The following is a 16,010-nucleotide window of genomic DNA, read 5'->3' as shown; positions in this document are numbered from 1 at the left end:
CTTTATAGCGTGCCGTTTTTTTGTTGTTGATTGAATTGATACATCTTAGTCTTGATATATCTCTTCCTGCAGTGTGTCTCTGATCCTAAGGGACAAGGAGATGGATGTCACCATAGCATCAACACGGGTCGTCATCATGCTCTACAGGAGGAATGGAATCAAGTTCCTGTGGCCCGTCCTGAGGCAGCGCCCGACAGGAGACAATATTATCGGGATCATGGGTGAGTGAAACCTTATCAGTCACTCCACTTCATATCCTTCTGGCCTAGTCAATAGTCATGACACATTCTCTTTGTTTCTATATGTGATGAGACGCTTTTGAAAACAATATTTGTTTCAATTTTTGACATGACTTGTTTTGTGTTGACAGATGAAAATATGTTACTTAGTGACACGGTATAATATAATTTATGATAACATATACCATTTAGCAGATGCTTTTATCCAAAGCAACTAATAGTCATTTTACATATGGGTGGTCCCGGGAATCAAAACCCATAATTCTGACGTTGCAAGGGTCATGCTCCACCTACTAATCTACATAGGACAACTCCTGAGCTACAGAGGACCACCTCTTTATAATGGCCTTTTTGATTTATGGTGACAGATCAATCGAGTACAGGCGTAACTGAATTACAACAGAATATAATAAGGAATTTGATTGAATAGTTTGGGGTAGGCTTCATCTCCGAGGAATGCTCCTCAGAGCCAGACGCTGATGACAGGTTGCCCTATGCTGAGCACTTGGCATCGAACCCCCCCGCTGAGGGAAAGGAGCTCCAATGACGGGCCTTAAGGTTATTATGCTGTTGATGGTGGGGAGGTGGAAAGTCATTGGAAGACTGTTGCTGACGTATAAATATTCCCCTAGTTTCATGCCCATTGGTTGAAAGAAATGATAGCGATTATTGCACAAGTGAGCCAATAGGTTAATCAGCAGCTGTGGTGGAATTGCCATAGTGTGCCGTGATTATAGGTTGAAGCTTAATAGGTGGATGACAATCCGCACGCTTGCTAATTGGAAAGGAGGAAGAGAGACGTGACGCTATGCTGACAAGGCGACGTTATAGACACTACCATATAAAACACCTACTATGCTGATGAGTGAGATAGGAAGCGATGTGAATTATGAGTTAACTAGATTAATGACAAGTGAGGATCCATTCAGACCTGCCTTTCTGATTGAACTTTCGTAACTAACTAACTTGCCAGCAGCATACCACCCTACGTACCACTGTTGGCTTGCTTCTGAAGCTAAGCAGGGTTGGTCCTGGTCAGTTCCTGGATGTGAGACCAGATGCTGCTGGAAGTGGTGTTGGAGGGCCAGTAGGAGGCACTCTTTCCTCTGGTCTAAAAATATCCCAATGCCCCAGGGCAGTGATTGGGGACACTGCCCTGTGTAGGGTGCTGTCTTTCGGATGGGACGTTAAACAGGTTTCCTGACTCTCTGAGGTCATTAAAGATCCCATGGCACTTATCGTAAGAGTAGGGGTGTTAACCCCGGTGTCCTGGCTAATTTCCCAATCTGGCCCTCAAACCATCACGGTCACCTAATAATCCCCAGTTGACAATTGGCTCATTCATCCCCCTCCTCTCCCCTGTAACTATTCCCCAGGTCGTTGCTGCAAATGAGAACGTGTTCTCAGTCAACTTACCTGGTAAAATAACGGGTAAATAAATAAAAAAACAACATTATTTGTACTGTGTGTTGCAGCTCTTCCACCTGTTGCCTATGAGGAGGTCCAGGGAATAACAATGAAACTTAAGATACAGGACAAAGAAGTAGATGTCTCCAGGTAAGTAGTGGTGGAAAAAGTACCCAACTGTCATACTTGAGTAAAAGATACCTTTAATAGAAAATGACTCAAATAAAAATCTACTTGAGTAACAGTCTAAAAGTATTTGGTTTAAAATATACTGAAGTATCAAAAGTGAAAGTATAAATCCTTATATACATCCACATTCCTTATATTAATCAAAACCAGATGGCACCGTTTTCTTGTTTTTGTTCATCTATGGAAAGCCAGGGGCACACTCCAACACTCAGACATAACTTACAAACAAAGCATGTCGGTTTAGTGAGTCCGCCAGATCAGAGGCAATAGGGATGATGAGGGAAGTTCGGTTGATAAGTGGCGTGATTTGGCCTATTTCCCTGTCTTGCTAAGCATTCAAAATGTAACGACTCCTTTTGGGTGTCAAGGAAAATGTATGGAGTAAAAAGTACAATATTTTCTTAAGGAATGTAGTGAAGTAAAAGTAGTCAAATATAAATAGTACATTTATAAATAGTAAAGTACAGATACCCCCAAAAACGACTTAAGTACTACTTTAAAGTATTTTTACTTCATCACTTTACACCACTGCAGGTAAGTTTAACTGTCTATCAGACACAGGCTGTGTAGAGATCTGACTGTTCATATGTTGTCTGTGATACTACTGTGTATCTATATCAAGGATGCGTATTTGGTAGTTTGCTTATGCTATTACATTAAGAACCTTGCTGTGGATTGTGTGTGCGTTGTAGGGACTCTGCTGTGGATCTCAGTGTTCGCTCTGCTCCCAACGTGGCATGCTGGTTGATGCCTCTTCAGTCTGCCCTACTGGGGGGTCTAGCTGACTTCACCGTCACACAACTCTAACTGACCATGTAGTTGCTCCCACCGCCAACTCATAGACATTAAACATACAATAATTATGTTCCAGAATTAAGAAGAACAACCATTAAGACTGAGGTTTCTAGGAGTTCACTTAGTAACGCAACTCAAATCTCCTGTGACAAATTCATTGTGGAATAAATATAATTTTTGGGAACAGTTTGACGACTTTTTGTGTTTGCATTCCACCCTCTTCAATGATCGCTGTCTTTCTGACGAAACTCAAGCTGACAGAGGATCCTCTAACTGCCATCATGAACACACAATCTCTCTCTGTCTCCCTCTCTCTCTCTCTCTCTCTCTCTCTCTCTCTCTCTCTCTCTCTCTCTCTCTCACTCACCTATTGTGTACCTGTGTTTACATTCAGGTTTGACTCTCTGACCACCATCTACAAGGCAAAGGCTGTTTGCACTTGGTGGTTCTGGGAGGTGATTGTTACCACGTGGGCCACCAAGTACATAACATGGAAATAATCAAACATTCTCTATTTATATACAACTAACCATCATTTTATCAGAGTTGTGTGTATGTAAGTCGTGCTTCGATCCGTGTGTATTATCCCTACCAGGGGAAAAAAAATCTATTACGCAATCCAGGAATGCATTTCTGTAATAGTTCACATGAACTGAGGTGACTAACTTGTTTTACCGGACACGTTGCTGAATGAAACAGACTGAAAAGGGAAGCTGACATTTACGTGGACTCAACCATTGAACTCAAACTAGTATCACTGACATTTTCAGTAAATCTACAATCTAATTGTCCCAAGGCTCTTCAGTGGGTCTTGACATGACTATGCTTATGTAAATAGACAGACATGTGCTATTTAGGTTTTACATTTGCTTTATGCTTTACTGATAAAAAACAAAGCCCAAGGATCTAGACTTTGATCCGCCTGAGTGCTTTGGGTATACTTTTACCATAACACACGTTCAGGGTTCTTGGATATTACTTATGTAATACCTTGTGATTTGCGTCACTGTGTTTTTTTTTGTTTGATTGTGGCTGCGTGTGTGTGTGTGTGTGTGTGTGTGTGTGTGTGTGTGTGTGTGTGTGTGAGAGAGATGGGGAGAGACAGACAGAGAGGGGAGAGAGTGTGTGGGCGGGACAAGGACACAGAAGGGAGGGATCATGCCATGGTTGAGACATTCACTACATGACTCAACCTACCATATACCAGTTACCTAGTAATGACAGAACACACTAACAACAAAACTGTTGGATTTCACTGGATACTTAATTACCATATTCCCTAACTGCCGGAGAGTTGTAGCTTTTTCAACCAATGAAACTCTGACAGATGGATGTGAAGATGAAATATCGATGACAGAACACACTGGCCACAAAACTGTTGGATTTCACTGGATACTTAATTACCATATTCCCTAACTGTGGAGACTTGTAGCTTTTTCAACCAATGAAACTCTGACAGATGGGTGTGAAGATGAAATATCGATGTTGTAAGTATTTCACATGTACGCTCATGTAACCACTGATCAGAATAGTATACAGAAAATCACATACGTTATCTGAAGTTACATGGTTAGGCTATTCTACCATGGCTATCATTCATTTTCACTCTACCAGTTGAAATTGAGCAAGGCATGTCACAAATGTCTTATCTAATCGTAGCTATAATAGGCAGCACCTTGCACTCTAACCATAACCCTAACCCTCAGGTATTCATCTCCATTCCTTGATATTGCCTACAGTCTGATATCAGGGCATTGGTTTCAGTCCAGACTTCTACCGAAGCGCAATGAAAGAAAATAGGACTCGCTCAACTTGTTTTCCATGTGTCACCAGAAATACGGAGGCGTAATGGTGGGGTTGTGTGTGGATTCATCTGACAGCAGTTGGCACATCATACTAACAGAAGAAAGAAACACTAGTGCTTGAGGATCCAAATGGTACAAACCCCTGGATGTGGCTAATTTGAGGACAATTATGAAAGTGATGTTTTTTGAGTGGTCGCTTGCAATCCTGCTCTCCATACAGCTTTTGGTTTTAGCATCGGAGCTGGAGATGATTGACTATGAGAGTCAACACGTCACCTGCTCAAAGGTAATATATGCTAACGATCCTAATAACAAGAGAGGTCATCAATCATGGAGTGTGTGTGTGTGTGTGTGTGCCTGTGTGTGTGAGAGAGAGAGAGAGAGAGAGAGAGAGAGAGAGAGGGACAAAGAGAGAGGATGCAGAGGGGAGAGAAAGATGGACATCAACAATCATGGAGTGTGTGTGTGTGTGCCTGTGTGTGTGAGAGAGAGAGAGAGAGAGAGAGAGAGAGAGGGACAAAGAGAGAGGATGCAGAGGGGAGAGAAAGATGGACATCAACAATCATGGAGTGTGTGTGTGTGTGTGTGTGCCTGTGTGTGTGTGTGTGAGAGAGAGAGAGAGAGAGAGAGAGGGACAAAGAGAGAGGATGCAGAGGGGAGAGAAAGATGGACATCAACAATCATGGAGTGTGTGTGTGTGTGTGTGTGCCTGTGTGTGTGAGAGAGAGAGAGAGAGAGAGAGAGAGGGACAAAGAGAGAGGATGCAGAGGGGAGAGAAAGATGGACATCAACAATCATGGAGTGTGTGTGTGTGTGTGCCTGTGTGTGTGAGAGAGAGAGAGAGAGAGAGAGAGAGAGAGAGGGACAAAGAGAGAGGATGCAGAGGGGAGAGAAAGATGGACATCAACAATCATGGTTTATTGTCACATCACACATTCAATTTCCTTTATGTACTGTATGCCATGATCTGTTAATAATTGAATTTAATAATAACATGAAATGAAAAAGAAAGAAAAACAACTTGCACGTCACTTATTTAATGTATTCAAATATTTGAATATCGTTTGTTTATTGTACAAATATTTAATGACTATGTAATGAGATCACAACCTGGCAATAAGGTCTACATACTACAGAGCACACTTTGTCAAAAGACGTGTCATATTTACTGTTGCATGTATTGTCATAACAGCACACAAGGAAATCAAACAAATTGGTGGGAAAAAAACTATAAGACTATAAATCCATGGCTCACCGATACCTGTCACCTCAACAACATCCTGTTTCCACAAGTAGGCCTACACAGCTCTAGACTCTAGGGCCTTGGGAACTAAGGAGCATTGTGTGTGTGTGTATGTATGCATGTGTATATATATATATATATATATATATATATATATATATATATATATATATATATATATATATATATATATATATATATATATATATATATATATATATATATATATGTATATATATACACTGCTCAAAAAAATAAAGGGAACACTAAAATAACACATCCTAGATCTGAATGAATGAAATATTCTTATTAAATACTTTTTTCTTTACATAGTTGAATGTGCTGACAACAAAATCACACAAAAATGATCAATGGAAATCAAATGTATTAACCCATGGAGGTCTGGATTTGGAGTCACACTCAAAATTAAAGTGGAAAACCACACTACAGGCTGATCCAACTTTGATGTAATGTCCTTAAAACAAGTCAAAATGAGGCTCAGTAGTGTGTGTGGCCTCCACGTGCCTGTATGACCTGCCTACAACGCCTGGGCATGTTCCTGATGAGGAGCATGAGGAGCCAACTCCTGGACAGTCTGTGGTGCAAAGTGGCATTGGTGGATGGAGCGAGACATGATGTCCCAGATGTGCTCAATTGGATTCAGGTCTGTGGAACGGGCGGGCCAGTCCATAGCATCAATGCCTTCCTCTTGCAGGAACTGCTGACACACTCCAGCCACATGAGGTCTAGCATTGTCTTGCATTAGGAGGAACCCAGGGCCAACCGCACCAGCATATGGTCTCACAAGGGGTCTGGGGATCTCATCTCGGTACCTAATGGCAGTCAGGCTACCTCTGGCGAGCATATGGAGGGCTGTGCGGCCCCCCAAAGAAATGCCACCCCACACCATGACTGACCTACCGCCAAACCGGTCATGCTGGAGGATGTTGCAGGCAGCAGAACATTCTCCACGGCGTCTCCAGGCTGTCACATTTGCTCAGTGTGAACCTGCTTTCATCTGTGAAGAGCACAGGGCGCCAGTGGCGAATTTGCCAATCTTGGTGTTCTCTGGCAAATGCCAAATGTCCTGCACGGTGTTGGGCTGTAAGCACAACCCCCACCTGTGGACGTCTGGCCCTCATACCACCCTCATGGAGCCTGTTTCTGACCGTTTGAGCAGACACGTGCACATTTGTGGCCTGCTGGAGGTCATTTTGCAGGGCTCTGGCAGTGCTCCTCCTGCTCCTCCTTGCACAAAGGCGGAGGTAGCGGTCCTGCTGCTGGGTTGTTGCCCTCCTACAGCCTCCTCCACATCTCCTAATGTACTGGCCTGTCTCCTGGTAGCGCCTCCATGCTCTGGACACTACGCTGACAGACACAGCAAACCTTCTTGCCACAGCTCGCATTGATGTGCCATCCTGGATGAGCTGCACTACCTGAGCCACTTGTGTGGGTTGTAGACTCCGTCTCATGCTACCACTAGAGTGAAAGCACCGCCAGCATTCAAAAGTGACCAAAACATCAGCCAGGAAGCATAGGAACTGAGAAGTGATCTGTGGTCACCACCTGCAGAACCACTCCTTTATTGGGGGTGTCTTGCTAAATGCCTATAATTTCCACCTGTTGTCTATTGCATTTGCACAAGAGCATGTGAAATCAGTGTTGCTTCCTAAGTGGACAGTTTGATTTCACAGAAGTGTATTTGACTTGGAGTTACATTGTGTTGTTTAAGTGTTCCATTTATTTTATTGAGCAGTGTATTTACTATATATATATATATAGAGAGAGAGGGAGAGAGAGAATGTCAGTCATGATTAAAACTGATCCCACAACAGGTGAGTTTGTAGTTGTGTAGTCACATATATGTATATGTATATGTATATGTATATGTATGTATGGACACACCTACTCATTAAAGGGGTTTTCTTTACTTTTACAATTTCCTACATTGTAGAATAATTGTGAAGACATCAAAACTATGAAATAACACATATGGAATCATGTAGTATCCAAAAAAGTGTTAAACAAATCAAAATATATTTTTGATTCTTCAAAGAAGCCACCCTTTGCCTTGACAGCTTTGCACACCCTTGGCATTCTCTCAAACAGCCAGCTTCAACTGGAATGCTTTTTCATTGTGGAGGCCAGCTCATATGATGCAGCACTCCATCACTCTCCTTCTTGGTTAAATAGCCCTTACACAGCCTGGAAGTGTTGGTCCTGTTGAAAAACAAATGATAGTCCCACAAGCGCAAACCAGATAGGAGGGCGTATCGCTGCAGGATGCTGTGGTAGCCATGCTGGTTAAGTGTGCCTTGCATTCTAAATAAATCACAGACAGTGTCACCAGCAAAGCACCCCCACACCATCACACCTCCTCCTCCATGCTTTACGGTGGGAAATACATACATGCGGGGATCATCCGTTCACCTACTTTACATTTCACAAAGAGAATGCGGTTGGAACCAAAAATCTCAAATTTGGACTCATCAGACCAAAGGACAAATTTCCACCAGTCTAATATCCATTGCTCGTGTTTCTTGGCCCAAGCAAGTCTCTTCTTCTTATTAGTGTCCTTTAGTAGTTGTTTCTTTGCAGCAGTTCAACCATGAAGACCTGATTCACACAGTCTCCTCTGAACAGTTGATGTTGAGATGTGTCTGTTACTTGAACTCTCTGAAGCATTGATTTGGGCTGCAATTTCTGGCTGGTAACCCATATGAACTTATCCTCTGCAGCAGAGGTAACTCTGGGTCTTCTTTTCCTGTGGTGGTCCTCATGAGAGCCAGTTTCATCAAAGCACTTGGTTTTTGCCACTGCACTTGAAGAAACATTCAAAGTTCCTGAAATGTTGATGGACGGTCATTTCTCTTTGCTTATTTGAGCTCTACTTTTACCAAATAGGGCTATCTTCTGTATACCATCCCTACCTAGTCACAACACAACTGATTGGCCTAAATGCAATAAGAAGGAATGCTTTTCCACAAATAAACTTTTAACAGGGCACACCTGTTAATTGAAATGCATTCCAGGTGACTACCTCATGAAGCTGGTTGAGAGAATACCAAGAGTGTGCAAAGCTGTCAAAGGCAAAGAGTGGCTACTTTGATAAATTTCAAATATAAAATATATTTTGATTTATTTAAATTTTTTAATTACTACATGATTCCATATGTGTTATTTCATAGTGTTGATGTCTTCACTATGATTCTACGATGTAGAAAATAGTAAAAAATCGGAAATTTCAAATTGGAAATTGCAAACTTTAGAAGCCTTTTTGGAACTCAAATGCACTACAAGTTTGCATTTACTGCGGTGCGGGAAGATTCTCAGCAACAAAAGAGTGATTAAATTAAGATCTTACATCTGTAGTACGTATCAGTAGTTATTTAGTGACCTTGTATGTATGGATTACTACACTACAGCATAATACTTTTCGTTGGGTGGTCATCACTGTGTCTGTATAGATAAACACGGCGTAGTACTTACGTACAACGGTATAAACTGTTTACCTTGTATCTCACCAGGGTCTCTCGAACTGCACAGTGAAGGCATGTGCTGGGATTCCGATCCAAAAATGTCCTGTGGATGTAAAAGGGCTGGCGGTGCAGCCTGTGCTGTGCTGCAGACAGGACACGGCATGCAGACCTTGCCTACACATTCGCCTTGACATCCAGCCCAGAAACGACCAGACAGGTGTCTGAACAACCTACACACTCTTTTTGTCCATTTCAACCTCTGTGGTTACAATGTGAAACACAATGTGGAAAGTGTACCAATATTAGCTTCTAATGCATGGTTTATTGCTCAACCCCTGACGTTGTGTCAGTAAGTCATGCCGTCGTCACTCCTGCGGTCAACTGGGCTCTCTCTGTGTTTCAGCATCGTATGTGAGTGTGTGTTACACTGTGCCACAGCTAATAATGCCTCTGTGCAAAAAGCTCGAGTTCACAGTGATCCCTGCTGCTCCGGATGAGCAGGCTTCATCAAAGGTATGTTCCATATGAATTCACGTGTGAGTGTGTGAGCATGTTTTGTGATTCATCTCCATGCTCTCCTGTATACCCAGCAGGCATGGCTGTCACTGCTGCTTGAGTCTAATGCCCTGTCCTTCAGCAGTCAGGTGACTGTGTATGCTTGCAACCTTCACTCGACTGTGATGCTTCCGTCAGTGGATGAAGGTACGGTCTTGGAATTCCCGTAGTGTTCAAACAGGTTATGCCAACACATATTTGTTTGCTAATGATCCTCCAAGGCTCCGACTGATTAGCATCTGATAGTCAGTTGTCCCTATCTGTCCTTAGTGTGTTCATCCGCCTCACAGGGAGTTGTAGAGGAATGTGAAGGTGAGTCACATGTTCTATGTTCCTTTGTTTCCATGATGTTATTGCCATAGAAATATAAGTACTAGAATGGTTGTACCTATTCAGGAGTATACCCACAGGACTAAAGCAGGAAGTTAAAGCAGGATGTATCGCATTCAATCTGGTGTAAATCCCATTCTAATCATTCTAATTCTATGATTCTTGCACCTCCTGAGTCCTGTGTGCAGAAATATTGGTCTTACTTTAATTCATAGTCCCCAATAGAGGATCTATTGATGCTCAGACGTTCAACACACTATCAATTGCGTCCCTGTTGAAATACAACAGCTTTCCTAGGGTTAGGGGTAGGGTCAAGGCTCGGCAAAGGGTTAGGGTTATGGTTCAGGCTAGAGTTAGGGTCAGGGTTAGGGTTCAGGCTAATGTTAGGGCTAGTGGATAGTTGAACATTTGTTGATAGTCAGATGAGCCTATATTAACCATCTGTAGGGGACTATGCAAATTCCAAACCAATATAGATTTTATTCATGACCATTTGTTCTGTTTTTCCGTAATGACTCTGGTTTATGAAGTGAGATACATGGTTAGACATGTGCAACTCTGGAATTAGAGTAAATGGCTGGGATTTGCTGCTCTCTAATTTGCCGGTGTGTCTGTCAGTCCCCAGTTTCAGCACTCTAATTGATCCGGAGAGACGTGAGGTGATGCTGCAAGTTGCAAAGGAAGAGGACCGCCCCTACCAACTAGAAATGTGCCTACAACATGAACATAATGGAATGTGCAGGGTCCGTGTTGTACTTGGCTTTCCTCCCAACTCAGTTATTTCTATGCAATCTTTTTCTCAGATCTTCACTCTTCCCTCTTCGATGATAACATGTTGTCTGTTGTCCTACAGACCTGGAAAGAGAAGTCCCTTCCACTGCAATCTGTCACCCCCTGCATGTGCTTCCAGGTACTGTTGCTATTTCCCCCTTAGTTATTATCAATCTTTATCGGGCCTACTTTTGTCAGTTGTGATATTACTACACCCTCACACATCCAACTCAGTCTAACTGACAACATTATCCCCTTTGTGTTGCTCACTCGAGTTCTCCGGTTTTGTGTGTAATTGATGTGTGTGTGTGTGTGTGTTGTGTGTGTTTCAGTTGTGGTGGGATAAAGGAGACGAGAGGTCTCGTCGATCTAGGAGCTGTCCTTTTAGGAACAACACCGGTAAGAGATTAACCATGCAGCGTCCTCCTTCTTACACGTGTTTCACTATGACAGTCATGAATGTGGGTCATGGAGTTGATTCCCATTGCGTCTGTAACTCCGCTATAAAGTATCTTATACCTGTATCGCTCTCTTCCAGAGCTGTTCCAGAGGAACCTATGGGAGAATGTGTCAGTATCTGTGGTGCGGGGCCAGATGAACAGTGGCGGTGCAATGCTGTCCTGGAACCTGACTGCCCCCTGTAGGGTAGAGGCGGAAGTGTGGCCCTGCCAGAGAGATGCAGGCTTGGACAAGGACAGATGCAGAGAGCTGGGGGACATTAGGCAGCATCTGTCAAATGACATATGGAGGGAAATTGACAGGGGACACTGGGTGTGTATACTGGAGCATTTGATTGGTGCCTCACATTTTTTATTGGTACATCTTTAGTGTCATTTTTGTCATGGGGATGTGCTCTCATCATTTGTATCAATTGGTTTTGTGTTTTTATGGTCTGGTGATATATGGATAAAACAGATAACCTTTGATTGAATGATTGTATCCCTTCTGTTTCAGCTGATGCCAGGTGTGTTTGAGGATGTCAAACCTGGCCTTGATCTCTGTGTGATGGTAAGACACTTCTACTGGTTGACTCTGTAGGGGACTTGACTCTAATATTGAACTTGAATCCTGTTGTAGCATGATGGGGGCTCATCTTATAGTAAGTGTGTGTGTGTGTGTGTGTGTGTGTGTGTGTGTGTGTGTGTGTGTGTGTGTGTGTGTGTGTGTGTGTGTGTGTGTGTGTGTGTGTGTGTCTCCATCCTTGCAGGTGAAGGTCAAAGGGAAGAACAGTGAGCTTGGCCCCTTCTGTCCCATTGACTGTGAGTATTTTAGGAGAGGGCTGAATTATCAAAGTTGATATGAACCCTACTGAAACTGATCCATGTACCATTTCCTGAACACTTCTCTGATTGTATGCGTGTGAAAAGAAGGCAGTTATGTTTAAATCTTCATCATCAATCAAGTATTTACTTGTGTGCTTTATAAAAACAAATGTTCACAAAAATGTGATTGTTCTGTTTTGCCTACCTGTAGGGACTGATAACAAGACATTCTGAGGATTGGGAAATAATTCATATCTGTACTTCTCCCTCTCAGCCAGATGGTGGCACTGGCGCTGGGGTCTGCTTGTCCTGGTCACCCTGATGCTCGTAGGCCTAGCAGGAATTTGTCTCTATTTCCTGCATGGCAAACTGAAACGTGAGTCATTCTGGTCAGATCTCCCTCAACTAAACACCAGCAAAGGCACTGTGTGTGGAGACAAAAAAAAGTCCAAAAGTGTTACATTTGTGTTAGTATTGTGTTATTGCCCTACTCTGTGGTGAAGTGAGGGGTAAGCTATTCTCACCACAAATATGCTCTCTGCCTCCCGCCAATTAATTATTAATAGTGGAGAAAGGGGGAACTTTAAAGGAGATCAATATGTAGAGAAAGACAATAAATCCGATATCTTTTCCATTGTGCGTATTCTTCAGTCTCCCACTTCTCTCAATAGCACTATTCAATCTGTTTTCTCTTTTATAGCTCTATTCATGTTTCTCTCCGACTGACTTTTTTTTCTGGTGGGTGTTGTTTACTACAGTCAGGAATTTGGGGGGGGGGGCAATGGTCAAAGGGTTTTTTGTAAAGGACAAAAAAAAACTCTCACTGAAAATGACACAAGGGCCTCTGTGTTACAGAACCATGTCAGGGTATATCATATTACATTTCTGTCTCTCCAACAGGGTGTGCATGGGAATGGCACAAGAAGGAGTGTGATCAACGTAAGCAGGTTTCTCATAATCCAAATGTACAACATGTAAAATAAAGAAGATACATATTTATCTAGCAATAATCCTTGACAAAACAATGGAAAATGAATGTATTTAACCCCCCATGCCCTTCGCCTCCCTTCCTTCCTTCTTTCCTGACTTCCTTACTTCCTTCCCTCCGTAGTACCTATAAGGGGCCACGTGGTGCTGCTGAGCCCGCCGGATGTGGATAACTCTGTGTCAGAGCTGGTATGTGAGCTTGGCTCCTCTCTGCGTGCCAGGGGCCTCAGTGTGTCCGTGGACCTGTGGAGTCGGGCTGAGTTGTGCTCTCTGGGGCCCCTGCCCTGGCTGCACTCCCAGCTGCAACCCCTGGACAGCCAGGGGGGCCGGGCCTTACTGGTACTGACGCAGGCAGCCTGGAAGAAGGCAGAGGACTGGGGCCAACAGTGGGACCAGCATGGCCAACAGCGAAGGGACATAGCCCAGGGAGTGGAGGAGGAGGGGGAGTATAAGAGGCTTCTCCAGGGCTTGTCCTCCCCATACGCGGACGTGTTCAGTGCCGCTCTGAGCTGCATCAAGGTGGACCACCAGCAAGGGCGCGCTGGAAAGCGCTTCCTCCTGGTCCACTTTGAGGCCCATTCTGCCAAGCCCCTCAGCAGTGAAAGGGGTCTCCCAGAGCTGTTCCAAGGGCTGCCCTTGTTTCACCTGCCCTCCCAGGGACAGGAGCTCCTCGTTCAGCTGGCCATAGGGTCTAAAGGGCCCAGGGCTGGTATAGGTGGATAGAGGGGCTGAAGGACGCTCTCCAGGGTTTGAGGAGAGACAGTGGGATACCTGATGAAGGGGTTTCCCCATAAGTATGTTGTCAATGGAGTGGAGAACAGCTGGGAGACTGTGCCCTTACAGCAGAGCAGTCACCCTGAGGCCTAATTCCTCCCAACCATCCAAGCCTGCTCACATCATCACCCCAACACCCCCGGCCACTCACTTTACATTAGCACTGCAATACACTGGACGCAACTTGTTGGATGCAGAACCCTTGGATTATACTGTATCTGGTGATGTTATTAATTGGGCTAGAGTTATTGAGAGTGTATGAAACAACAACACAGCTGTCACCTTCCGTACACCTTGAGGATGGACTTCTATGTGTGACACTATTATATAAGTTAGGGGAGACCAGGGAACAAAGTAACAGTTTAAGCTTTTGTTTAGTATGAAAATAATATTTGATGTAGATTCATTATCTTTTTATACAAACACACATATCTTAGCTACCATTATACACTGTAACGAAGTTTACAATCTGTAGAAATTATGAGAATGGAAAGGTCATCACACAGAACAGTATATGGCAACTAGAAATCAAAACTGGATGGTCTTCAGAGATAGATGGGAGGGGTTGAGGTTAGCTGAAGGATGGGACTAAAAACAAACAAAAGATAACTAATGTAAAGTATACTGTGTCTGTAAAATGTATATACATATATGATATATATATCGTATATATCATATATAAATGTGTATAAGCTGGACGTAGAAGTCTAAGTATTGTTGTCCATTAGTTTACTCCAATTAGGGGAGGGGTGGTAGGGTTAGGGGAAAATAATAAATAAAGAAAAAATATTTATGAAAAAATACATATACAGTACAAGTCAAATGTTTGGACACACTTATTCATTAAAGGGTTTTTCTTTATTTTAATGTTCTATATTGTAGAATAATAGTGAAGACATCAAAACTATGAAATAACACATATGGAATCATGTAGTATCCAAAAAAAGTGTTAAACAAATCAAAATATATTTTATATTTGAGATTCTTCAACGTAGCCACCCATTTGCCTTGATGACAGCTTTACACACTCTTGGCATTCTCTCAACCAGCTTCATGAGGTAGTCACATGGAATGCATTTCAAATAACAGGTGCGCCTTGTTAAAAGTTTGTTTGTGGAATGTCTTTCATTCTTAATGCGTTTGAGCCAATCAGTTGTGTTGTGACAAGGTAGAGGTGATATATAGAACATAGCCCTATTTGGTAAAAGACCAAGTCCATATTATGGCAAGAACAGCTCAAATAAGTAAAGAGAAACAACAGTTAAGACATGAAGGTCAGTCAATGCAGAACCTTTCGAGAACTTTGAACGTTTCTTCAAGTGCAGTCGCATAAAACCATCAAGCACTATGATGAAACTGTCACTCATAGGACCACCACAGGAAAGGAAGACCAAAAGTTACCTCTGAGGCAGAGTATAAATTCATTAGACTTACCAGCCTCAGATATTGCAGCCCAAATAAATGCTTCAGAGAGTTCAAGTAACAGACACATCTTAACATCAACTGTTCAGAGGAGACTGCGTGAATCAGGCATTCATGGTCGAAATGCTGCAAAGAAACCACTACTAAACCTCTATTTTCTTATTCTTATTTTTTTAGGCATAATTTTTGGGGGTATTTTTGTTTTTTTAAATATTATTTTTTTTCTTCATTATATTCTTATTTTGTTTTCTTTATTTTAATTTAATTTTAGAATTAGTTTAAAAATGAACTGCATTGTTGTTTAGGGCTGTTGTATTCGACGCATGTGACAAATAAGATTTGATTTGATTTAAAGAAGTGACTTGCTTGGGCCAATAAACATGAGCAATGGACTTTAGACCGGTGGAGTCCAAAGTTGCAATTTTTGCCTCCAACTGACGTGTCTTTGTGAGATGCAGAGTAGGTGAACGGATGATCTCCGCATGTGTGGTTCCCACCATGAAGCATGGAGGAGGAGGTGTGGTGGCGCTTTGCTGTTTACTCATTCAGTGATTTATTTAGAATTCAAGGCACACCTAACCAGCATGGCTACCACAGCATTCTGCAGCGATATGACATCCCATCTGGTATGCGCTTAGTGGGACTTTCATTTGTTTTTCAACAGAACAATGACCCAAAACACACCTCCAGGCTGTGAAAGGGCTATTTGACCAAGATGGAGAGTGATGGTTCTGCATCAGATGACCTCCCCC

At 42.8% G+C, this 16,010-nt stretch overlaps 2 protein-coding genes across 7 annotated transcripts in view; both read left to right on the top strand.

Moving 5' to 3' along the window:
* LOC110494030 (inter-alpha-trypsin inhibitor heavy chain H3) overlaps positions 1 to 2,819 on the top strand; it is a 40,249-nt gene extending 37,430 nt beyond the window's left edge. For all 3 annotated transcript variants that reach the window (XM_021568707.3, XM_021568706.3, XM_021568705.3), the window contains 3 exons: positions 73 to 221; positions 1,715 to 1,796; positions 2,528 to 2,819. In XM_021568707.3, coding sequence (XP_021424382.2) covers positions 73 to 221; positions 1,715 to 1,796; positions 2,528 to 2,642 — 346 coding nt within the window. In that variant the 3' untranslated portion in view covers positions 2,643 to 2,819. The remainder of the gene's footprint in view (positions 1 to 72; positions 222 to 1,714; positions 1,797 to 2,527) is intronic.
* A 1,006-nt stretch (positions 2,820 to 3,825) lies between these two features.
* LOC110494031 (interleukin-17 receptor C) lies at positions 3,826 to 15,654 on the top strand. 4 transcript variants are annotated; one of them, XM_036950025.2, is made up of 15 exons: positions 3,826 to 4,117; positions 4,464 to 4,721; positions 9,206 to 9,374; positions 9,561 to 9,670; positions 9,748 to 9,859; positions 9,983 to 10,024; positions 10,661 to 10,785; positions 10,896 to 10,952; positions 11,146 to 11,212; positions 11,352 to 11,584; positions 11,768 to 11,821; positions 12,021 to 12,072; positions 12,350 to 12,451; positions 12,976 to 13,014; positions 13,187 to 15,654. In XM_036950025.2, the coding sequence occupies exons 2-15, from the start codon at positions 4,605 to 4,607 to the stop codon at positions 13,783 to 13,785; spliced, it is 1,878 nt and encodes a 625-aa protein (XP_036805920.2). In that variant the 5' UTR covers positions 3,826 to 4,117; positions 4,464 to 4,604; the 3' UTR covers positions 13,786 to 15,654. The 4 variants fall into 4 exon arrangements, with proteins under 4 accessions (XP_036805920.2, XP_090061373.1, XP_036805921.2 ...); XM_090205247.1 differs by having other exon boundaries at positions 3,829 to 4,117; positions 9,751 to 9,859; XM_036950026.2 differs by having other exon boundaries at positions 3,829 to 4,117; positions 4,337 to 4,721.
* The last annotated feature ends 356 nt before the right edge of the window (positions 15,655 to 16,010 follow it).

Source organism: Oncorhynchus mykiss, chromosome 17, assembly GCF_057628025.1.
Source record: "Oncorhynchus mykiss isolate SJ-2025 chromosome 17, ASM5762802v1, whole genome shotgun sequence".
NCBI classification, from domain to species: domain Eukaryota; kingdom Metazoa; phylum Chordata; class Actinopteri; order Salmoniformes; family Salmonidae; genus Oncorhynchus; species Oncorhynchus mykiss.
This window is presented reverse-complemented; position numbering and strand designations above follow the sequence as displayed.

Bases quoted from the DNA above. Each gene is read 5' to 3' on its own strand.
- LOC110494031 (XM_036950025.2), top strand. From the start codon at position 4,605: ATGAAAGTGATGTTTTTTGAGTGGTCGCTTGCAATCCTGCTCTCCATA. The intron at 10,953-11,145 runs GTACTGTTGCTA...TGTGTGTTTCAG, and splicing joins CCCCCTGCATGTGCTTCCAG to TTGTGGTGGGATAAAGGAGA. The intron at 11,822-12,020 runs GTAAGACACTTC...CCATCCTTGCAG, and splicing joins GCCTTGATCTCTGTGTGATG to GTGAAGGTCAAAGGGAAGAA.